Raw genomic sequence first — 25,884 nt, forward strand, 5'->3', positions numbered from 1 at the left:
TTTTAAAATTATACACTAATCATATAATCCACCAATTCCACTCCTACATATTTCCCAATATAAATGAAAACATATGTTTACGAAAAGATTTGTACACAAATACTTCATAACAGATTTATTTATATTAGCCAATATGGAAACAACTCAAAAGTGCATAAACCCGTCAATGGTTACACAAATTCAGATATACGATGTCTACATTTGTTCAAACTCATCAAATTGTTCACTTACAATGAGTGCATGTTATTGCACCTAAATTGTAACTCAGTAAAGTTGATTTAAAAAAAAATGCACATAGGGGAGCCTCGCTGGCTCAGTCAAAAGAGCATACAACTCTTGATCTTAAGGTCATGAGTTTGAGCCCCACATTGGATATAGAGATTACTAAAAACAAACTTTTTAAAAGTATGCACATAAATAAATATAATTAACAAACCATAAAATTAACTCTTAAGTTGTACAAGTTAGTCACTTTTAGCACATCCATAGAGTTTGTATGACTATCTTCATCATCTAATCCAAGAACATTTTATCACCCCAAAAAGAAACCCTACACCTATCAGCAACCACTCCCAATTCCTCTTAACCCTGCCAACCCTAAGTAACTTGAATTTACTCTTTGTATCTACAGATTTGCATACTCTAGGCATTTTTTATAAATGAAATGTGGTCTTCTGTGACTGGCTTCTTCACCTAGAATAATTTTTTCAAGGGCCATCTGTGTTGTGGCATGTTTTTTTTATTGCCAAATAATACTCTGTTGTAAGGATATAACACACTTTCTTTATCCATTCATCTGTTTACAGGCATTTGGGTTGTTTCCACTTTTGGCTATTGTGAAAAATGCTGCAATGAACAATTGTGTATAGGTTTTTGCATGAATGTACATTTCCAATTTTCTTGGATCTATGTATAGGACTGGAATTACTGGGTCATACAGTAACTCTATATTTAATACTGGCCTCAAATAATGAGTTGGGGAGTGTTTAATGTAATAGCCTTTAAGAACTTATTTTGTGTAAGCTTTACACATGTTTTCTTAATCCATATGACACTCGGGAAAAAAAAATACTGTGTTCAAGATTTTTGATGATGTAGAATATGTTGTGCACACAGCACAAATCATTAGTTCAAGGTCATAGATGGTAATTTTCAGGACTAGGATTTGAATCTCAGGCTTGTCATGATCTGAAGCATACAATTTTCATAACAAGCCATTTTATTTCACACTTTACTTTCTTCCTCATAGTTCTTTTCTACGCTCATCTCTGTAATAGCTGCACCCATACTCTCCGGTCCTACAGAATTCTCATGAAAACTCTGTTCCACCAAGTCCTACTTATTTTACTTTATTTCCTTCATCCTCTTCCACTCATATCAGGCTCAGCCAAAACTTTAGTGTCTTTTTTTGATTTGGTTTGTTTTTAGCTATTTTTACATTTTAATAGCCATCCTCTTTTTTTTCTTTTTTCTATTAGGAATAAGTAGGTGGCAGAGGGACAGAGAGAGAGGGAAAGAGAGAATCCCAAGCTGGCTCCCTGCTATCAGCCTGGACCCCCACTTGGGCTCTACCTCCCCAACAAGAGATCATGACCTGAGCTGAAATCCAGAGTTGGAGGCTTAACCCACTGAGCCACGCAGGCACCCCTGACAGTTTTGTTTTTAAGGTTAACATATACAAGTCCCAAAAAAGTCTTGGGTGAGGCTCCTCTCTTCACTGTGGTGAAGTTCAGTCATATAAGACACTCTACATGGGAGGCAGTCTCACCCTTTCCACCTCTAGACTACATTTCCCAGAAGTTCTTTCGGCTCTAATCAACTTCCGTGGGAACCCAGCAACCTTTTTCTATTTTTAGGAAATATGTGGCTCCCAGGGACTGGCAAGCTCCATGGAGGAAGCTTATCTCCAGGATATGTGGGCTGTGTCCTGTGGGAGCCTAACCTGGAGACTGAGCGTGGATCTGGACGGCCCCTTGATGCGATATGGAGAGGGGAGCAAGGATATTGGCTTCACCCAGGTTTTTGCGCCTTCAGGAAATCGAAACACCAGGCGCCATCTTGTCTGAGCCGACTCCTTCCGGACTACATTTCCCAGAGGCCTCGCAGGAGCACGGCCGTTCCTTCACTCGCTTGCCCGACCGTCGGCCTCCCGGGAAGGGTAACTGCAAGGTGAGCGGCCTAAGTTTTGGGGGGCTCCACCAGGCTGCGCAGGTGCGTCCGTAGGTTGACCGGGGCAACCTGAAGGTGCGGTCTGGGCGGGTCCGTAGTCTCGGCAGGTGTGACTTGGTGGGACTGGGGGAAGGGGCAAGAGGAACAGGATTCCATGTGTACGACTGTGACCTTATGTGACTGTGCGGCGTTCTGTGTAGGGGTGTGATTGTCTCTGTGGTGGGTGTGTCATTGTGACTGACCATGCGCGGACCTCTGTTTGCAGGTGTAACTGGAGATGTCAGTTGTAAATGTGTGGTTCTGACTGTGCTGCTCTGTGTGTCGGTGTGGCTGTCCCCATGGCAGGTCTGTGATAATGTGCGTGCGTTTTGTGTGACATTGTGTGTAGGAGGTGGGGAGTGTACAGAACTTGTGATTATGCGACTATGACTGTTGGCTGAGGGGTGTATGTGTATGTGTGGTTGTGGTTTATGAGCGTTAACAAAACTAAGCCTACTGCATATCTGTGACTATGTGAGGATGTGTAAGTATGAGCATGTAATTTTTTGTGGCACCGTGTGTGCAGTTGGAGGGTGCCTGTCATTGTTGCCAGGGTGGCAGTGTGCGTTGTCCCAGTGGTTGTGTGAAGTCAAGACAAGATTTTGGTCTTGGACAGCAGAGGCTTCTCCCCTTCTGACATGCTCAGACTGGAATGCTCCCAACAGCATAGACTCTGATCTCTCTCCATGAGTGGTAGGTGTGAGTCCAGAGCTACTACTGCTCTGGTCGTTTGGGCCACAAGGAAGGCCTGGCATCTCATGATTCCTTTCTACTTCCTCAGCTCTGCTCTTCTCAGATAGGTCCCCAGAGGAAGAAGGAGGAATGGCTGTTGACCAAGCCAAATAAAAGGTGCGATGAGGTTTACTTTTTGCTTTTCTTCTGGTTGGCCTTGTTTAACATAGACTCATCAAGTGACCTGGTTCCTACAAATTCTCATTAAAGAAAATGATGAGATGCTGTAGGGTGGGCACACAATCCCAGTATTCTCCATCATTTCTGTCTACATAGTGTTCACATATTAATTTAGAAAATAGCTTCATTTCTCCTATGTATTAAGCTTTTGCTTCTTTTAAACACACACACACACACACACACACACACACACACACCCCATGATTAAAGAATTTGGAAAATGGAAAGTTACAGAGAGTAAAAGTAAGCTCCTACTACCCGGATATAACCGCTGTCAATATTTTTATCAATTTCCTCCTAATACATTTCCTTATGTACATACAGTATACATTATTTTCAAGATTGGAATCTCATAGCATTCATCATTTCATATCTTATGTTTTCAGGAAAAATTTATAGCTGTTATATAGTTAATTTTTCCTTTGTTAAAAATTCCTAAATATTAGATACACAAAAGTGCTTAAAATATAGACATTTTAAGAAGTAATTATAAAGGGCACCTCTAATATAACAGGAACCTGTGTCAGCCCTCCAGTAGCCTCTATTAGTCCTGCCCCAAGAATAAACTTCTTTTCACCTCTTTAAGTAACTCTGACTTTGGTGATAATGTATTTTCTTGTTGATGTTTAAAAACAAAAAAAAGTTTACCTCATATCTACACATCCTTAAGCAATATAGTCTAGGTTTTCCTTTTTAACTTTATAGAAATTAAATTCTGCTGGGTAGTGTTGTTTTGAGTCTTGTTTTTCCTCACAATATTGTATTTCTTAGACTTACCCTTATTGTTATACCACAGCTATATGTTTAGATATTGGTTGTTTCCTGTTTGGGGTTGATTTGAAAGGGCTGCTCTACACATATTTTTATAAGTACTCTGGTGCACATATGCATGCTTTCCTAGGGTATAAACATACAAATGGAATTGCTAAGCCAAAGGATATGTGTATATCTTCAAATTTACTAGATAATACTGAGCTGGTTTTCAATATGGTTGTACCAGTTAAATTCCTACCAGCAGTTTATAAACATAGTCATCTGTTTTCTTTATAAACATAGTCATCTGTTTTCTCTCTAATACCTTGGCATTTTAATTTTTTTCTCTGCAGATACGAAGGTATATCATATTGTTTTTAAGGTATAAAATACATTACAAAAGTAGAGAAATCAAAGAATATATGACTTGATGAATTTTTTTAAGTAAGCATATTCATTTAACCAGATCCCAAATCAGATTAGGAAATAGAACGTTACTGGCATTCTAGAAGCCTGATTCTTGTCCCACCCATTCACTACTTACCTCTCCCAAATATAACCATTATTCTATCTTCTACAGCCATAGATTAATTTTCCCTGTTCTGGAATTTTATATAAATAGTACCACACAATTTGTGCTTGGCTTTTTTTGTTTAACATTTTATTTCACATGTAATATGAATGTAATATGTAATAATATTATGTAGTATGAATATGCAAGATTCATCCATGTTGCTTCATGTAGTTGTGGGTCATTCATTATTATTGCTGTTTAAAATTACATTGTATGAATAGAACACAATTTATCCATTCCATTATTATTATTATTTTTTAATGTTTATTTATGAGACAGGGAGAGACAGAGCATGAACGGGGGAGGGTCAGAGAGAGAGGGAGACACAGAATCTGAAACAGGCTCCAGGCTCTGAGCCATCAGCCCAGAGCCCGACGCGGGGCTTGAAGTCACGGACCGCGAGATCATGACCTGAGCCGAAGTCGGACGCTTAACCCACTGAGCCACCCAGGCGCCCCTATCCATTCCATTATTGATTGGCATTTGAGTTATTTTCAAGATTTCAGATTGGGCCTATTATGAACAAGGCTACTTTGAATATTCTTGTACATGTCTTTTGGTACACATATGAATGCACTCTGTTGGGTATATCCATAAGAGTGCAATATTTGTGTTGTAGGTTATGCATATATTCAGCTTTAAAATACACTGATAGTTTTCCTAAAAGATTTTTATCAATTTACACTCTCACTTCATTGTATGAGAACCGACTTTAGAACAGAAGCTTTGTTAGAAAGAAAAATAGTTTATAATAAAAAGGTCAGTCCACCAGTAAGATATTACACTCCTAAATGTACATACCATTGTAAAATGTTTCAGATATATTTGACAGAACTAAAAGATGTAGTTGGACAAATCACAATCATAGTAGGGGATATTTAGCACTTTTCTCACTTTTCACAGCACTTCTCACTGACAGAACAATCAATATAAAACCAGTAAAGTTGTATAATATTGGAACAGCATAATTGACAAATGACCTTCTTGACATATGTGGAACAATGTACCTTACAACTGCAGTATACATTATTTTCAGATGCATGAGACATTTATCATATGCTGGACCATAAAGGGAATCTCAATAAATTTTAAAGGACTGAAATAATACTGTATGTTTTCTTTTTAAAAATTTTTAAAAAGTTTATTTACTTTTTTTTTTGAGACAGAGAGAGTGAATGGGGGAAGGGCAGAGACAGAGAGGGAAACAGAAAATCTCAAGCAGGCTCTGTTCTGTCAGCCTATAGCCCAACACGGGGCTCAGTCCCACAAACCATGAAATCATGACCTGAGCTTAAACCAAGAGTCAGATGCTTAACCAACTGAGCCACCGAGGTGCCCCCATACTGTATGTTTTCTGATCATAGTGGAATTCGGCTAGATGTCAATAACAAAAAGATGCCTAGAAATATCCGCAATATTTGGGATTTAAGCAATGTATTTATAAATAACAAGTGACCCACAGAAGAAATTGCAATGGAAATTAAAAAATATTGTTAACTGTACGACAATGAAAATATATCACAATGTGTGGTGTTGCTAAAGCTGAACCTAAGGAAAATATATAGATCTGCTAGTAAACAACATTGAAAAATTAGTGATCTAACTCAAGATGTTAAGAAAAAGTATACTAAAACCCAAAGAAAGCAAAAAATGGGAAATAATAAGAATTAGAGCTCAAATAAAAATTTATGTATATTGAAATACAAAATGAATGTACAATAGAGAAAATTAATAAAGCCAAAAATTTTGTTTTTGGAATTAATAAAACTGATAAACCTCTAGAAAAATGTAAAGAAAAAAAAAAGAAGACACAGATTACCAAGTCAGATGGGAGAAAGGCTGAGTTCTCACTTAATTCTTCGTTCATACCTGGGACTTAGTTGCACAATATAAGATGATTAGAACCTGAGCCTAGTGATCATCGTGCTGAGTCCCTTTTTATACTTCATCAGACATGTACATTTCTGCTTTTAATACAGATTTCTATTGGATGTGATGTGTGTTTAAAGTTTTGCATGGTCTGCAATGTCATCACAGCTCATTGTCCTGTCATGAAGATGTACTGGGCTAGGCTAGGTGTTCTTAAAAAGAACTAAATCTTCCTAATTAATATCACTATTTAATTATTCGGGGTTTAATTTTGTGAATAAAATGTTTATTTCATAGGTGATAATAAGAATTGAGTTTGCAGTGAGCTCTCATTTGGGACATTCAGCTTATTATTTTATCATACCTTATTTCTACTTGGATTTGTGCGTGCCCACTTGTGCCGACTAACTGTGAAGTACCCTCTATCCAGGGTTATTGTGTGAGGCCACAGGTGTGATGGGTCCTTCCTGGTTTCAGTACAGTTTTTCCTATTTCGTTTTTTGGAAGGTGGGAGGGGCAGAGGGAGAAAGAGAGAGAATCTTAAGCAGGCTCCATGCCCAGCGTGGAGTGCGATATGGGGCTCCATCTCACAACTATGAAATCATGACCTGAGCCAGAATTATGAGTCAGTCACTCAACTGACTGAATCACCTAGGCACCCCAGTTTTTCCTATTTCTAAGGCTGTTTTTTTTTTCAAAGTTCCTTGAGTCTATACTTTTCAGATTATATAGGTGGAAACAAGCACTTATACCAGAAATATAAATAATAAGATGAGAAAGAATACACATACCTATAATCACTAATTATGGCTAGTTAAAAATTTTTTTATTCACTCTCTTTTGCGCACTTTATATTTTTCTCTCACATGTTATTATGGACTTAAAGCATTTTTCAATGTTTTAATCAACTGTTGGTTCTTGTAGACTCCATCATAATACAAGGAGGAGTGGCAGGAGAGGTATTCATAGTATATTGTATAAATTTTCACTGTGTGGCCAATGAGGGCCCCCTTTAGGAGTCTTTTTTTTTTTTTTAACTTTTATTTATTAAGTAATCTCTACCTGCAGTGTAGGGTTTGAACCCCCAACCCTGAGATCAAGAGTTGCATGCTCTACTGATGGAGCCAGCCAGGCTCCCCTTAGGAGACTCTTAAAGGGAATCCTTTCAGCAGAGCACCTGATACTTTGAGAGTATCATCTTTTGGCAACAGCAGCAGCAGCAGAACATGCCAATTTTGTTTCTGTTCTAAGACATGGAGTCAGCTACTATTCAGGAACCCTCTTTTCTTTTTTCTTCACTTCTCTCCTTTCCTACTTGGAATTGAATAAAAGACCAAATACAAAAGACTCTCTTATACCTGAGAGTTTATGTTGAGCAAAAGTGCTGCTATTGTTGGGCTACTTTAAGTGGCGCCAGAGCTCAAAAGTTTTTTTAAGGTTTAGTTAGTGTTCACATTGATTTTTTTTTTTTTTTTTTTTTGGCTTTCTTGTGGTAAGTCATTTTTTCAACCTTCAAAACTTTCTCATACTTTGATAGATTATTGGGGGCAAGGGGTTAGCAGTTAATTGAGGAAGTAATTAAATTTGAGATATTCCCCCAAGAAACGTCTATTATGGAATAGAATTTTTATTAAAAAATTTTTTTAAATGTTTACTTATTTTTGAAGGAGAGACAGAGAGACAGTGTGATGGGGGAGGGGCAGAGAGAGAGGGAGACACAGAATCTGAAGCAGGCTCCAGGCTCTGAGCTGTCAGCACAGAGCCTGACACGGGGCTCGAACTCACAAACTGCGAGATCATGACCTGAACCGAAGTCGGACGCTTAACCGACTGAGCCACCCAGGTGCCCCAAAATTTGCTTTTTTAAAATGATCAAACAAGACTTAAATTTTATATTCGGGTGGGCACCTTCTTCCTCAGGAAAGGAGCTATGGGCACAACAGGTATGTGCCCCTGTTAAATATTAGCTTCATTACACAGTGATTGAAAACTCCAATGGTGACTCTGTGACTTCATAAGACTATTAACTTTCCTTATGACTCTATTTACCTAAAAATTAGCAGCCACAAGAGTAGGAGATTTAGAATACAGATAGTATTTTTTCAAGATTAGCCTCAGTGTTTTGAGCAGGTTTACTCTGGATTAAAGTAATATGGGTTGTACAGGTGAAAAAATGAACTGAATGCCTAGAGTTTACTAAAGAGAATCAAGATTAGTGTCAGTCTCCCCAGTTTTATTGGGCCTATGCCCTTTCTGTCTTAATTACTTCCATCATCCCTTCTCCCAGCCAAAACCATGCAAAGATGTGCTGGTTCCCCTGTCCCATCAGCCATTCAGAATATTCATACCACCCTCAATTTCCTTGTCCTTAATAGGAAATAGAGTTATTGCCTCTTCCAACATGAATGGGAATGCCTTGGGGAAAGTAATGGACTGTCGTGGAAATTACATTAGGAAAGCATTCTAAAGAACTGGGTTCTGGGGCGCCTGGGTGGCTCAGTCGGTTAAGCGTCCGACTTCGGCTCAGGTCATGATCTCACGGTCCGTGAGTTCGAGCCCCGCGTCGGGCTCTGTGCTGACAGCTCAGAGCCTGGAGCCTGTTTCAGATTCTGTGTCTCCTCTCTCTCTGCCCCTCCCCTGTTCACGCTCTGTCTCTCTCTGTCTCAAAAATAAATAAACGTTAAAAAAAAAAAAAAAAAACCTGGGTTCTTTTTTTTTTCAATATATGAAATTTATTGTCAAATTGGTTTCCATACAACACCCGGTGCTCATCCCAAAAGGTGCCCTCCTCAATACCCGTCACCCACCCTTCCCTCCCTCCCAGCCCCCATCAACCCTCAGTTTGTTCTCAGTTTCAAGAACTGGGTTCTTAAAAGCTAACTTCACTCAGCATCTTTAGTCATAAGGAAAATGTAAATTAAAACCACAGTGAGATGCCACTTCATAGCTACAAGGATGCCTATGATGAAAAAGAGATAATAACAAGATGAAGATTTTGAGAAACTGCTGGTGGAATGCAACATGGTTCAACTTCTTTAGAAAACAGTTTGGCAGTTCTTCAAAAAGTTAAACAGTTGCCATATGATTTAGCAGTCCCATTTCTAGGTATATACTCAAGAGAACTGAAAACATTTATTCACACAAAAACTTGTCCATGAATGTTCATAGCAGCATTACTCACTATAGCCAAAAAGTGGAAATAATCCAAATGCCCATCAATTGATGAATTCATAAACAAAATGTGATATATCCATACAATGGAATATTATTCAGCAATAAAAAGTCATGAAGTTCTGATAACATGCTATAACATGGATATAAAAACATGCTAAATGAAAGAATCGAGTCATAAGAGGCCACATATCATATGGTTCCATTTATATGAAATGTCTAGAATAGGCAAGTCCATTGAGGCAGAAAGTAGATTGGTGTTTGCTCAGGGCTGATGAAGGAGGGGAAAATGGAGACTGTAAATGGGGTTTCTTTTAGGGGAAATGAAGATGTTCTAAAATTAGATTGTGGTGATAAACTAAAAGACATAGAATTTAAATTTTTTAAATGATTGACTTAATACAGTATGTTGAAGATTATCTCAATAAAACTGTTAAAACAAAAATCACAGCTAACCTAAAATTAGTGGAGGAGAGTCTGGATTGGCTATGACTTGATAATTATTGAAGCTAATGGGTATATGGAAGGTTTTCATACTATGTAAACTCTACTTTTGTGTATGTTTGGAAACTTCTGTATTAAAAAGTTAAAAAAAAAAACCCTCTAGAAATCATTATTGTGCTATATGCTAACTTGGACTAAATTAAAAATTAAAGTTAAAAGAAAAAAAAAAAAGCAAAACTAACAAGGCCTAATGGTGAAATACCAGAAATATTCACAATAAAATCAGGGAGAAAGCAATTTCAGCAGTTATTATTTAACCTTTTTTGTTTTTTTTTTTCTAAATCCATTAGAAAACTAGTACTCCATAGGCAATAACTAAAACACAATTGCTTTATTTTTTTCCTATAACTTCTAGTATCACGCTTCTCTAGGCCAGTTCATTTTCTGCCTATGGATAAGTGTTTCATTTATGGTTGGATAATAAACAGTCCTCTGGTTTCTTTCAGTCCAAAAATGGGTCTCATTTTAGTAATTAGAATGTTCATTTCACTGTACTAATCAATGCTGTGAACTTTTTAAAAAATTTAACCTCCTGGGGTGCCTGAGTAGCTTGGTTAAGCGTCTGACTCTTGATTTTGGCTCAGGTCAAGATCTCATGGTTCATGAGATTGAGCCCTACCTCTTGGGGCTCCTCATGAGGCTCTGCGTGGAGCCTGCTTAAGATTCTCTCTCTCTCCCTCTCTTTCTTCCCCTCCCCTGCTAGCACATGTGCTCTCGCTCTCTCTCTCAAAAAAAAATAAAGATAAAACTTTAACCTCGTGGCTCCTTGAACTGGAAGCTTCCAGTGAAAAAGCTTGATGATTGCTTCTCTTTTTTCTCTGTCACACTAGACAACTCCTTGAAGTAGGAAGCAGCAAAAAAGAGAGGAAAAGAAAAATCTTAATTGTATGGATGCTTATTCTCTGTTGCTTTGGGCCATGTTCAGATCTGCCTACTCCTTTTTTTTTTTTTTTTAATGTTTTATTTATTTAAGAGAGAGAACACAAGCAGGGGAGGGGCAGAGAGAGAGGGGGACAGAGGATCCAAAGTGGGCTCTGCCCTGACAGGGTGATAGCAGTGAGCCTGATGCAGGGCTTGAAGATCTCTCAAACCACGAGATCTTGACTTGAGCCGAAGTCAGACGCTCAAACAATTGAGCCACCCAGGCACCCCATATCTGCCTACTTCTAAGGAGAGGGCAATGGCTCTACTCCAGGTAGCTGCTTACAGTTCCTACATTCAGGCTTTGGGCATCAGTCCTCCATGGAGCTCTTCTCTAGAGCTGGAAATCCTTTTGGTAGGTTTAGAATAAACCTAGACCTTTGCCCACTCCTACTGTGGGGCCCATATCTAGTCCCAAGAGGGTATCAGGCCCCACAGTCTTTGTGCTTTCTAAACTCTGGAACATAAGGAAAGTTTTCCCAAGAACTCCTGTCACATTCTACTTGGAACCCTGGTGGCACTTGGGTCCTACTTTTCTGTCCTTGTGAGGTAGGAGAAATAACAGAGCACAGCAGTGCTTTCCAGAAATAGATCTTTCTCTCAAAGACAGCTTCTCTCATACATGCTCCAATCTCCAGAATACCTTTAGAATAGATGTTGAATTGAACCAAAGGCACACAATCAGTTTGCAGCCAGCTCCTTTTGCAGGACACATAAGATGGCCAGGGTTCTCACTGTGGAATGGAGAGTTTCATGGTCCCTGTTGTTCTTCTTCTCCAGGGCTTCTCCTAAACTGGGAATGAGAGAGGCATAGTTTAACATCCTATTACAGACTGAAAACTAGTACAAACAATAAGAGAATTCAAAAAGGTACACAGTCAATATCCAGAAATGAATAGAACTTTGTATACTTAAAAACAGATGGAAGATACATTGGAAAAAGTATAACAATAGGTAAATAATAATGTATATGTATAACATATTTATATATAACATAATAAATATAGGGGCACCTGGGTGGCTCAGTCAGTTGAGCATCCAACTTTGGCTCAGGTCATGATCTCAGTTTGTGAGTTTGAGCCCCATGTCGGGCTCTGTGCTGATGGCTTGGAGCCTGGAGCCTGCTTCAGATTCTATGTCTCCCTCTCTCTCTGCCCCTCTGCCGCTCGCTCGCTCTCTCAAAAATAAATAAACATTATAATATAAATATGTAATTTTAGATATTGTGTTCGTTAATTTATATACTTATAATTATTATATTACATGTGCATTAATTACTATACTTACAATGTACACATATAATTAATAGCAGCCACAAAAATAGTATAAAATACCCAGGAATATCTGAAAAAGAAGTGAGCATGATACATATGGAGAAAACTTCATTGTTCCTGAAGAACACAAACATTGACTTGAATAAATTGAAAAGTATTCCGTGTTCTAGGAAAGCAAGACTCAAAATCATAAAGGTGTCAAAACTCCTTAAAGTTAACGTATTCATTTTATGCAGCCCCAAGAAAAATACCAGTACCTTTTTTTTTAAAATGATTTATGCTCGGAGCGCCTGGGTGGCTCAGTCGGTTAAGCGTCTGACTTCAGCTCAGGTCACGATCTCGCGGTCCGTGGGTTCAAGCCCCGCGTCGGGCTCTGGGCTGATGGCTCAGAGCCTGGAGCCTGTTTCTGATTCTGTGTCTCCCTCTCTCTCTGCCCCTCCCCCGTTCATGCTCTGTCTCTCTCTGTCCCCAAAATAAATAAACGTTAAAATGATTTATGCTCATATGGGAAAGTAAGTCAGAATATCACGAAACTTTTGGAAGAGATGAGTAATGAGGGGTTATTTTTAATTTTTATTTATATTTATTTATTATTATTTTTTAATGTTTTAACATTTATTTATTTTTGAGAGACAGAGAGAGAGCAGGAGCAGGGGAGTGGCAGAGAGAGGGAGACACAGAATCCCAAACAGGCTCCAGGCTCTGAGCCATCAGCACAGAGCCCGATGTGGGGCTTGAACTCACGAACCATAAGATCATGACCTGAGCCAAAGTCGGATGCTCAACCAACTGAGCCACCCAGGCGCCCCTATTTATATTTATTTTTTAATTTTTTTAGAGAACGTGTGCAGGTGGGGAAGAGGGGCAGAGAGAGAATCTTTTTTTTTATAAGTTTATTTATTTTTGAGAAAGAGAGAACACAAGCAGGAGAGAGGGAGACACAGTATTTGAAGTAGGCTCCAGGCTCTGAGCTGTCAGCACAGAGCCCAGCGCAGGAGTCAAACCCATCAACCATGAGATTATGACCTGAGCCAGTTGGATGCTTAACCGGTTGAGACACCCAGGGGTCACATAGAATCTTTTATGGATTTTTTTTAACGTTCATTTATTTTTGAGACAGAGAGAGACACAGCATGAATGGGGGAGGGTCAGAGAGAGAGGGAGACACGGAATCTGAAGCAGGCTCCAGGCTCTGAGCTGTCAGCACAAAGCCTGACGCAGGGCTCGAACTCACAGACTGCGAGATCATGACCTTAGCTGAAGTCAGATGCTTAACCAACTGAGCCACCAAGGCGCCCCTTTTATGGATTTTTTTTTTTAAAGTTTATGTATTTTGAGAGAGAGAGCATGAGCTGGGGGCAGGCAGAGATAGAGGGAGAGAGAAAATCACAAACAGGCTGCATGCTATCAGTGCAGAGCTCAACATGGGGCTCAGTCTCACCAATTGTGAGATCATGACCTGAGCTGAAATCAAGAGTAGGATGCTTAACTGACTGAGGCACCCATATGCCCCCATTTATTTTTAATCTAGACAGTCTGGCTTCAGGGTGTCCAAGGTTTTTTGTTTTTTGTTTTTTAAAGACTTTATTTTTTTAGAGCAGTTTTAGGCTTATAATAAAATCAAGAGGAAGGTACAGAGTTTTCCCACATATGCCCAAAGCCTCCTCGTTCATTATCAACATCCCCCACCAAGTACATTTAGTAGCAACTGACGAACCTACACTGACACCCCATGATCATCCAAAGTTCATAGTTCAGATTATGGTTCATTCTCATACATCCTGTGGGTTAGGACAAATGCATAATGACATGTATCCATCATTATAGTATCGTACAGAGTGTTTCAGTGCCCTCCAAGTCTTCTGTACTCTACTTATTCATCCTTCCCCCAGTCCCTGGAAACCACTGTTCTTTTTGCTATCTCCATAGTTTTGTTTTTTCCAGATTGTTATATAGTTTGAGTCATACTGTGGCAGGATTCTTGCACAGAGTCGTGACACTGAGGCTTTTCTTTCCAGGAAGCGACTTTACTCCTGCAGGCACTGCTCAGTTGGGTTCATATCCAAAGAACTGAGCCCCAAATGCCACGTGCTGCAGTTTTTAAATATATTTTTACTTCTTTGTCTCCCATATATGGTAACACAAAAACATGTAGTCTGATTAAGTGGTCTCATGTTAGAAGGTCATTAGGGATGTTGTGAAGTACAGGAATAGCAAGATTGCCTTGAGGGTTCTTTTTTCTTTCCTTAAAGAAATGGAAAGAAAAAATACCACAATACAGTCTGAGCCATTTTTCATATTGGCTTCTTTTACTTAGTAATATGCATCTAAGCTGCCTTTATATCTTTTCATGGCTCTATAGCTCACTTCCTTTTATAGCTGAATGATATTCTGTTGTCTGGATATGCCACAGTTTATTTAACCATTCACCTACTAAAGGTTCCAAGTTTTGGGAATTAGTAATCAAGCTGCTATAAATATCTGTGTGCAAGTCTTTGTGTGGACATAAGTTTTCAGCTCCTTTGGGTAAATATTATGAAGCATGATTGCTGGATCATATGATCAGAGGATGTTTAGTTTTGTTAGAAACTGTCAAACTGTCTTACAAAGTGGCTGTACCATTTTACGTCCCCACCAGCAATGAATGAGAGTTCCTGTAGCTCCTCACCAGCATTTGGTGTTATCAGGGTTCTGGATTTTGGCCATTCTAATAGGTATGTAATGGAAGCAGCCTTTTATTGAGACATATTTTTAAATTACACGACATATTTTTTTTTTAATTTTTTTTTTCAACGTTTTTTATTTTTGGGACAGAGAGAGACAGAGCATGAACGGGGGAGGGGCAGAGAGAGAGGGAGACACAGAATCGGAAACAGGCTCCAGGCTCTGAGCCATCAGCCCAGAGCCTGACGTGGGGCTCGAACTCACGGACCGCGAGATCGTGACCTGGCTGAAGTCGGACGCTTAACCGACTGCGCCACCCAGGCGCCCCTATTTTTTAAATTATAGTAAATAGAGAGTGTGATGCTGGCCAAAGAATAAGGATAGATCACTGAATCAAAATAGAACCACAAATAAATCCAAACATGTATCATCTATAATAATGGCATAGCATTTAAATCAATGCTGTAGTCACCTGCTGTAAGGCTCACTTTCCCCCCTCCTTGTTTCAACGTATCTGAAATCAGGATATATCATACAGTTTTTTTTTTCTTTCTTAGTGGCGTAGAAAATAATAGTGAATTTTAAGTCAGATATATTATTCACATGTGACTTTGATACACTTGGGTAGCCAGCCTCTTCTGTGAGAGAAATTAAGTAGGATTCTTAACTGATATATCATAAATTTATAATCTTATAGTCTTTTATTAAATAATATTATACCAAAATAAAATAATAGTTGATTAAAGACCTAAGTGTTGAAAAAGCGTTAAAAAAGAGGAGTTAAAAAATTTTTTTTTATGTTTTCTTTTTGAGAGACAGAGAGAGCACAAGTGGGGGCAGAGAGAGAGAAGGAGACACAGAATCTGAAGCAGGCTCTAGGCTCTGAGCTGTCAGCACAGAGCCCAATGCAGGGCTTGAACTCATGAACTGTGAGATCATGACCTGGGCCCAAGTCGGATGCTTAATTGGCTGAGCCACCCAGGTGCCCCTAAAAAAGAGAAGTTTATATAAATATGCATAAGGCAGAAAAATTTTCTTACCCAAAAGCTATGAAAGTTGACACTTTGACTGTTTTGCATGATAAAAACACATAAGCAAAATTAATTTTTTTTTTAAGAGCTATAGGGGAAGAATGAGGAGTGCCTTTGTGTATGGTGGGGGTGGGGGGTTGTCTTGGGGAGGTGGAAGTTGACAGACTATCTTGGGCTTGGGAAGTAAGAAGACTTGATTAGGTAAGTCTTAGTCCTTCTGATCGAAGCATACTGTGTTCTTGGCCAAACAGTATCATTTGGGTAAATGTGCCTGGGGACCTGAGTGAGGGCTGCAGAGGAGGGATCTGCTCAGGCAGGTCACAGCAGCTGTGTCTTGGGTTCAGAGCAACATCACTGAGGTGGGACAAAGTCTGGCCTGAATCATGTGGCTGAGGCAAGAACCTGGGTTAATCGGATGAAGGAGAGGAAATCTCAGTCTATATTCCTTTGAATCCACTAGCCAGGATCTATCATACTGTAGCTAAAGCCAGGGGCCTCTGGGATTGAAGGAGTCGGATTTATCCCATACTCCCACTAACCACAGTTATAAGACCCAGAGTAGTCAACTGAAAGCTGGAAAGCCAGTGTGATTTCTACAGCATTCTTTGCTTCCCCAGCTCTGCTTTCTCAAAACACTATCCTTTCTCAGGAAAACAGCCCCAAGGAGAACTGATCCTCTCCTGCAATACTGAAAGAAAGCCATGGCCCAGGTAAGTTGATGCTTTTTCTTTCCTGACATTTAGTTTCAAATAAAAAAAAAAAAAATGTTTTAATGGTCATGTATTTGTTTTCCTACTCCTGAAATTTCTAGCTATCAGGTTTGCCCTTCAGGATCCTTGGTCCCCTTTTCTCCTTTTCTCTTCAGTCTAACCAGATAATCCTTCACCATTCTTCTTTTTTTTTTTTAATAATTTTTTTAACATTTATTTTTTGAGAGACAGACAGAGACAGCATGTAAGTAGGGGAGGGCAGAGAGAGAGGGAGACACAGAATCTGAAGCAGGCTTCAGGCTCTGAACTGTCAGCACAGAGACTGATGCAGGGCTCAAACCCACAACCCATGAGATCATGACCTAGGCTGAAGTCGGACGCTTAACCAACTGAGCCACCCAGGTGTCCCAGTCCTTTACCATTATTTTTTTTTAATTTTTTAAAATGTTTATTTATTTTTGAGAGAGAGAGAGACAGAGTGTGAACAGGGGAGGAGCAGAGAGAGAGGGAGACACAGAATCTGAAGCAGGCTCCAGGCTCTGAGCTGTCAGCACGGAGCCCAACATGTGGCTCCAACTCAAAAACCGCGAGATCATGACCCCAGTCAAAGTCAGATGCTTAGCCGACTGAGCCACCCAGGTGCCCCACCAATCCTTTACCATTCTTAAGTGCCCCCTATTTTTAATTTTTTGAGGAACTTCCATACTGTTTTCCACAGTGACTACACCAGTTTGCATTCCTACCAACAGTGCAAGATAGTTCCTTGTTCTCCATATCCTTGTCAACACTTGTGATTTTTTTGTTTTTGATTATAGCCATTCTGACAGGTGTGAGGTGGTATCTTATTGTAGTATTGATTTTCATTTCCTTGATGATGAGTGATGTTGAGCATCTTTTCAATGTGTCTGTTGGTCATTTGTATGTCATCTTTGGAGAAATGTCTGTTCATATCTTCTGCCCACTTTTTAACTGGATTATTTGTTTTTTGCGGTATTGAGTCAGATCAGTTCTTTATATATTTTGGATACTAACCCTTTATCGGATATGTCATTTGCAAATATCTTTTCCCATTACATAGGTTGCCTTTTAGTTTTGCTGATTGTTTCCTTTGCCGTGCAGAAGATTTTTATCTTGATAAGGTCCCAATAGTTCATTTTTGCTTTTGTTTCCCTTGCCTCAGGAGACATATCTAAAAAGATGTTGTTTCAGCTGATGTTAGAGAAATTACTACTGTATTTTTTTCTAGGAATTTTATGGTTTCAGATCTCACATTTAAGTCTTTAATCCATTTTGAGTTTATTTTTGTGCATGGCGTAAGAAAGTGATCCAGTTTCATTCTTTTGCATGTTGCTGTCCAGTTTTCCCAGCTCCATTTGTTGAAGAGACTGTCTTTTTCCCATTGGATATTCTTGCCTCCTTTGTCATAGATTAATTGACTATACAATTATTGGTTTATTTCTTGGCTTTCTGTTCTGTTCCATTAATCTATGTGTCTATTTTTGTGCCAGTACTATACTGTTTTGATTACTACAGCTCTGCAGTATAACTTGAAGTCTGGAATTGTGATACCTGCATTTTTTTCCTTTTCAAGATTGTTTTGGCTAGCTATTCAGGGTCTTTGGTGGTTCCATACACATTTTAGGAGTGTTCTAGTTCTGTGAAAAATGCTGTTGGTATTTTGATAGGGCTTGCATTAAATCTGTAGATTGCTTTGGATATTATAAACATTTTAACAATATTTGTTTTTCCAGCCCATGAGCATGGAATGTCTTTTCCATTTGTTTTTGTTTTCTTCGATTTCTTTCATTAGTGTTTTATAGTTTTAGAGTATGGGTCTTTCACCTCTTGTTTATTCCTAGATTTTTTTTTTTTAAAGATTGTGGTTTTTTTTAAGTAATCTCTACACCCAATGTGGGGCTCAAACTTACAACCCCGACATCAAGAGTCCCATGCTCTACTGACTGAGCCAGCCGGGCACCCCCAAATATTTTATTACAAAATAAACTGATTACTCTTGCATCTATTTTTAAGATCCTAAAAGATAATGATTGAGTGATATCAATGTAATTGCTCATTTTCTTTACCCCACAATACAAATGCAGTAGCCTCTGAATTGTTTCCCTTATTACACAAGTAATGCATATATTTATTGTTCCAGGGCTCAGTGGTGTTCAGTGATGTGTCTGTAGACTTCTCGCAGGAGGAGTGGGAGTGCCTGGACTCTGGTCAGAGGGACTTGTACAGAGATGTGATGTTGGAGAACTATAGCAATCTGCTGTCAATGGGTAAGGGCTCTTATACCAGTAATTTAGAGTTCTCCTCTGGAATGTTTCTTTTCCACAGTGAATTTCCCAGCTGCTTTTCAAGTTACCAGCTGAATTTCTGCTCCCTATCCCAAAAAAATGGTTTGAGCTGCAATGAAAAGGAAGAGTTGGAAATGGGCAACTGCAATGACTGTGGCTGAAGCGTCATCCTTTTTCTCTGGCTGTTCCTGTAGTGGCATCTCTTCTTTGGTCACCAAGGGACTGGATCTGATTTCTGGATCTGGTTTACCCACCGCATAACCATGTTCCGTATCTTTTCTTGTGAGCAGGATTTTACATTCCTAAGCCTCAAGTCATCTCCTTATTGGAACAAGGGAAAGAGCCCTGGATGGTTGGCAGAGAGCTGACAAAAGGCCTATGTTCAGGTGAGTGAGAAATGATTGGGCAGGAGCAAGGCACTACAGCTGATCCGTAAAGGAACAGCACCTTTGGGTGTTATCTAGACTTGTGGGGAAAAAATAAGTCCTTTTAGCATGAGTTTACAAATGACCTGTTTCATTCCTTCTCTCACTTACTACTCTTTCTACTACTTTTTGCCGACACCCCTCGTAACTTCAGGTAGAAGGTGCCCTTTACTTCCCCTCCAGTAAAACTCTCACCTGTATTTTAGAATCAGTTTCTTGCTAGCTTTTCTTCCTCTTGGACTCCTTTAAATGTTTTCTGTTACCACCCCCCCAAAAAACATGTGTGTGTATGTGCACTGCCCCTCCTCCAAGTACTCGTCTTCATTAGTATTATTTGTTAGTGACTTGCTTTATCAGTTTGTAGTGTGTTTTTCCTTTACCCAATGTTTTTCATTTATTAATTTGTGCAAAGGAGTCTGCCAGGTGCTGCAGTTTGCTAATCATGTATGTTACTAAGAACTGGAGTCAAAAAAGTAGGGCTAAAATATATCCATAAAAAAATCAGAATATCCATAAAAAAGTAGAATCTAGTAAAGAGAATCAGGAAGCTTAGCAGAAAGTCAGAGGCTAAATATGCAGAAGTAGAAAACCCATACTGAGGGGCACCTGCGTGGCTCAGTCGGTTAAGCATCCAACTTCAGGTCATGATCTCATGGTTGGTGGGTTCGAGCCCCACGTCAGGCTCTGTGCTGACAGCTTGGAGCCTGCAGCTTGCTTCAGATTCGATGTCTCCCTCTATATCTATCCCTCCCCAACTCCTGTTCTCTCTCTCTCAAAAATAAATAAACATTAGAAAAAATTTGGGGCGCCTGGGTGGCGCAGTCGGTTAAGCGTCCGACTTCAGCCAGGTCACGATCTCGCGGTCCGTGAGTTCGAGCCCCGCGTCAGGCTCTGGGCTGATGGCTCGGAGCCTGGAGCCTGTTTCCGATTCTGTGTCTCCCTCTCTCTGCCCCTCCCCCGTTCATGCTCTGTCTCTCTCTGTCCCAAAAATAAATAAAAAACGTTGAAAAAAAAAATTTAAAAAAAAAAATAAAAAAAAAAAAGAAAAAATTAAAGAAAAAAAAAGAAAATCCATACTGAAATAGTAGTTGAGAGTCTTGTATGTGATTGTAGTCACCATCTATGATGGACAGTGTTGGGAAAAACAGAAAGGTCTGTGCCCATAACGGAAAGGGAGAGGTGGCAGAGGAAGAGAGATTTAGGATAAAGTGTTACCTTATCTTAAAGGCTCCAGGAGAGCATTACTGTCTAGTAAGCATTGGTCCTTGTGCTGGGATTACAGCACTGAACAAAAAATTCAGAGTTTTGCTCTTCTGAAGCCTATGTCCTATAAGGTGAGAGAGAAAAAAATAGATATATTCATAATGTCAGATGGTGGTAAGTGATATGAAGGGAGGGTAGAGAAGGCCTCTTTGATGAGAAAATATTTTAACCAGGGCCTGAAGAAAGTGAGGGAACAAGTAGTGTAAATATCTGGTAGAAGAGATTTAGGCAGAAGGAAAAGGAAGAACAAAGTCCCTGGGAGCTTTTTTGGCTCCTCCCGTTATGGTTGGAGCAGAATAAATAAGCAAAGAGGGACTTGTGTGAAAGGAGATCAGCAAAGTAGCAGGATGTACATGTGTTTATGTTTGTGTATTAGGTGCAGGTGGGAAGTAGGTATACCTGCAGATGATTTGGGGTGTGGTGGGCCTTGGTACGGGCTTTGAATTCTATTCTGAATGAGATGATTTGAGCAGAGGAGTGACATCATGTTTTTAAAGGATCACTCTAACTCAGAGGTTGCTGATTTTGGATTCTTTTGGATAAAATTTAGGGAGTCCATGAACCTGGATGAAAAGAAAAAATGCATCTTTATATTTAGTATCCTCTAATTGAAATTTAGCATATCTTCCTATTATGGTGTATGAAACAAACCATAGCAGTATTAGGAGTTCCTATGATTTTGACATGAATGGAAATCACAGATATTTTCATAGCATTTTACTGTTGTGGGTTTTTAAAAAATGTTTTTATTTATTTTTGAGACAGAGATAAAGCACAAGCTGGGGAGTAGGCAGAGAGAGAGGGAGACAGGAACCAAAGTATGCTCTGCACTGACAGCAGACAGCCCGATACGGGGCTTGAACCCATGAGCTGTGAGATCATGACCTGAGCTGAAGTCGGACACTTAGCTGACTAAGCCACCCAGGCGCCCCTGATTTTACTGTTAATGTAGACATAGTGAAAAATCATTTGTGCTCATCAATATTTCAGAATTACTGTAGTACTAGGCTCAGTGCTAGGTCTTACTATTTAAGATATAAAGAAAACTCCAGGCAGAGGGAAGAACCCCTGTGTGGCCCTGCTAGGAGGGGAAAGCTTGGTGTGTTTGAAGAACTGAAAGAAAGCCAGTGTTACTGGGCCCATGAGCAAGCGAGAGAGGAGTGTGAGTCAAAACTGGAGATCATTTAGCCTTTGCCAGTGAGTATGGGGAATTTGGTTTTGAGCAGTGGAAGGCCAGGTCACATTAATTTTGGTTGCTGAATAGATTAAAGAGTCTGAGAACTTGGTGAGGTGATGGGCTGGGAGGCTACTGCAGTGGTCTAAGTAGGAGGTGATTCTGGTTTGGAAGAGGCCATTCATTGGCAGTGGACATAGAAGAGGACAGTTTTAAAAATTACTTAGGAGTTTAAGTAGGTGAAAGTTGCTGAAAGATCATATGGGGATAGAAGAAAAAGATTATGCTGGAATGGATTCCTTGTTTCTGGCTTGAGATGGTCCGTTAGGCTCCATTTTATTTGCCTAAAATCCCCATTTTGGGTAAAAAATTCTTTCATAATAATAGCTATCAAATACTGAGCACTTTACTCAAAGACATTTACATGCATTATTCCTTACCCTCCCAGTAATCATTAGGTAAGGATTATCTCCCATTTGTAGAAGAGGAGATGGGGACTTAGAAAGATGAAATAATTGCCCAGGAACATACAGTGAGTGGCTGTCAGAGTTGGAATTCCACTCCAGTCAGTTTGCTTCTGGTTCCTGTCATCTTTCCATGACAGTATTTTTTTTTTTAATTTTTTAACCTTTATTTATTGTTGAGAAAGAGAGAGAGAGACAGAGTGTGAGTGGGGGAGGAACAGAGAGGGGGAGACACAGAATCCAAAGTAGGCTTTAGGCTCCAAGCTGTCAGCACAGAGCCCGATGCAGGGCTCAAACCCACGAACCATGAGATCATGACCTGAGCTAAAGTCGGACGCTTAACCTACTGAGCCACCCAGGTGCCCCACCATGACAGTATTTTGCACTGTCTTCTTTTCTTTCTGTCTGCCTCAAACTTTAGCTGCCTCCTCTGTCAGTCACTGCAGTGGTACATGAGCAAGTCTCTCTCTTCTCATGAGATCAGCACCACAAAACTCCAAGGCAAGCAGTATTTTTACTGAATCACTAGAACATAACATATTCTGAGTCTTCCCTATAGGCTACTCACATCAGTTTAGTTCCAAACCTTAGACTTACTTTAGGCTCTTCTCCCTTGTGGCTAGCCCTCTCTCTTTCAAATTGCGGCTAATATATCCTTACTTTGAAACCTATTCTGTTTCCACCCCAACTGGGAGTGCTGCAGTTCTGATACTAAGTACCCAGAGTTAGCATAGACCCCACAACACAGTAGGGTTGTACTCAAGACTGCCCTCCCTCCCTTTCTTTTTTTTAAGTTTTTTTTTAAATGTTTATTTATTTATCTTAGAGAGAGAAAGAGCTAGAGCAGGGGAGGGACAGAGAAAGAAAGGGAGAGAGAAAGAATCCCAAGTAGGCTCCATGCTGTCAGTGCAGAGCGTGATGCAGGGCTCGAACTCATTCACTGTGAGATCATGACCCGAGCCAAAACCAAGAGTTGGACGCTTAACCAGCTGAGTCACCCAGGTGCCCCATGTCTTTGTTAATTTATTAAAAAATTTTTTTGATTATAGAGAGAGAGTGAGAGTGTGAGCAGGGGAGGGAGAGAGAGAAAGAATCCCAAGCAGACTTCACACTGAGAGTGGAGCCTGACACAGGGTTCGATCCCATGACCCTGGGATCATGACCTGAGCTGAAGTCAAGAGTTGGATGCTCAACCGGCTGAGCCACCCAGGCACCCAAAGACTGCCCTCACTTTAGATGCCAGCTGCAAGTCTTGGGGTTCTTAGAGGCCTACACTTGTGAGCAACTGGCTATAAATTTGGGGATTTCCACGAGTATAATAATTTCCTGCAAGTATAATTTGCTATAATGATTCACAGAACTCAGGAAAGCTCTATACTTATAACTGCAGTTTTACTCTGAAGGATACATATTAGGGCAAGGTCTAGTGGGCTTCCAGATGCAAAGGTTCTATGCCCTCTCCCTGTGCAATCAAAGTGTGTCACCTTCCCAGCACATCGAGTGTGTTCACCAACCAGAAAACTCCACTGAGCTTTGGTGTCCAGAGTGTTTTTTAGAGTTTAATTACTTCGGCATGATTGATTGAGTCACTGGCCACTCAGTCTCTGGCTCCTCTTTTATCCCCAGAGGTCAAGTAGCTGAAAGTCCCTACCCTCTAACAACATTCTCGATCCTTCTGGTGACCAGTCCCCATTCTGTAGCTATCTAGGGATCTGCCAAGAATCACTTCGTTAGCATAGCAAAAAACCCACTCCTATCACTCAGGAAATTCCAAGGGTTTTTGAAGCTCTGGGACAAAGACCAAATTTATTCTTTATGATACCACAGAGCCCAAGAATCTTCCCCTATATGTATTTATTCCTCTTAGGAAATCTTTAATGGAGGTCAGAAAATTATTCACTTTTTGTAATACAGATAGTATGATGGTACACTGTGGTTTCTTATACACACATACATCCATGCTTATATAGATGTATATATAATTTGTAATCTCTTAATATGCCCAAGTATTATATATTTATCATCCTTTCCTTATGATTCTGATCCATATCAATACTTGAGAATCATTGTGGTTTCCTGTTTCTGTAGTCTCTTCCTTCCACATTCTGCATTATATCTCATTAATTTCAATGCATTCTTTTGGTCCATTTTCAGATTAAACAGATATATTTGATAACTGTATGTCATTTGCTACCACATCTTATTTTCACTTTAACTTTTCCATTTCTATTATAAAAGTTTAACTTTTCACAAATGGGGGGCAGGGGGAGGAGAATATTTATCATTCCATTTTCTTTCAGATCTGGAATCAATGTGTGAAAACAAGTTATTATCTCTGAAGAAGGAAGTTTATGAAATAGAATCATGCCAGAGGGAGATAATGGGACTTACAAAGCATGGCCTTGAGTACTCCAGTTTTAGAGACATTTTGGAATATAGAAGCCACTTTGAAAAACAACTGGGATATCAAAGTGGGCATTTAAGCCAAGAAATATTCACTCATGAATACATGCCCACATTTATTCAACAGACATTTTTTACTCTACATCAAATAATTAATAATGAAGAAAAGCCCTATGAATGTAAAAAATGTGGAAAGGTTTTTAGTCAGAATTCACAATTTATTCAACATCAGAGAATTCATATTGGTGAAAAATCTTATGAATGTAAGGAGTGTGGGAAATTCTTTAGCTGTGGCTCACATGTTACTCGACACCTGAAAATTCATACTGGTGAAAAACCCTTTGAATGTAAGGAATGTGGAAAGGCCTTCAGTTGTAGCTCATACCTTTCTCAACATCAGAGAATTCATACTGGTAAGAAACCCTATGAGTGCAAGGAATGTGGGAAGGCCTTTAGCTATTGCTCAAATCTTATTGACCATCAGAGAATTCACACTGGTGAAAAACCCTATGAATGTAAAGTATGTGGGAAAGCCTTTACTAAGAGCTCACAACTTTTCCAACATGTGAGAATTCATACAGGTGAGAAACCCTATGAATGTAAGGAATGTGGCAAAGCTTTTACTCAGAGCTCAAAGCTTGTTCAGCATCAGAGAATTCACACTGGTGAAAAACCCTATGAATGCAAGGAATGTGGCAAAGCCTTTAGTAGTGGCTCAGCACTTACTAATCATCAGAGAATTCACACTGGGGAGAAACCCTATGATTGTAAGGAATGTGGGAAAGCTTTTACTCAGAGCTCACAACTTCGTCAACATCAGAGAATCCATGCTGGTGAGAAACCCTTTGAATGTCTTGAATGTGGGAAGGCCTTTACTCAGAACTCACAACTTTTTCAACATCAGAGAATTCATACAGATGAAAAACCATATGAATGTAATGAATGTGGAAAGGCCTTTAATAAATGCTCAAACCTCACACGACATCTGAGAATTCATAGTGGTGAAAAGCCCTATAACTGTAAGGAATGTGGGAAGGCATTTAGTAGTGGCTCAGATCTCATTCGTCATCAGGGAATTCACACTGATGAATAATAAAAGTTAAAGCTCTTGTCACTTTCCTCATATTTTAAATGAAAAGAAATTCATATTTGATAGTTACCCTTTCACTATTTTTTATTTTTAAATTTTATTTTAATTTCTTTTTAATCCAGATATATTTCACTCTAAATTACGAATTAAGATTCTAAATTGACATTTGCA

The 25,884-nt window shown here is 39.5% G+C and overlaps 1 protein-coding gene across 1 annotated transcript in view; it reads left to right on the forward strand.

The window, feature by feature from the left end:
• The first annotated feature begins 1,256 nt into the window (after window positions 1-1,256).
• The window catches only part of LOC125916003 (zinc finger protein 383-like), a 100,602-nt gene continuing 75,974 nt past the window's right edge, over window positions 1,257-25,884 (forward strand). Inside the window, 6 exon segments of the mRNA XM_049622148.1 lie at window positions 1,257-2,169; window positions 2,990-3,057; window positions 16,531-16,591; window positions 18,750-18,876; window positions 19,185-19,280; window positions 24,521-25,705. Of these exon segments, the coding sequence (XP_049478105.1) occupies window positions 16,583-16,591; window positions 18,750-18,876; window positions 19,185-19,280; window positions 24,521-25,705 (1,417 nt within the window). The 5' untranslated portion in view covers window positions 1,257-2,169; window positions 2,990-3,057; window positions 16,531-16,582.

Source organism: Panthera uncia (genome assembly GCF_023721935.1).
Source record: "Panthera uncia isolate 11264 chromosome E2 unlocalized genomic scaffold, Puncia_PCG_1.0 HiC_scaffold_19, whole genome shotgun sequence".
Taxonomy (NCBI): domain Eukaryota; kingdom Metazoa; phylum Chordata; class Mammalia; order Carnivora; family Felidae; genus Panthera; species Panthera uncia.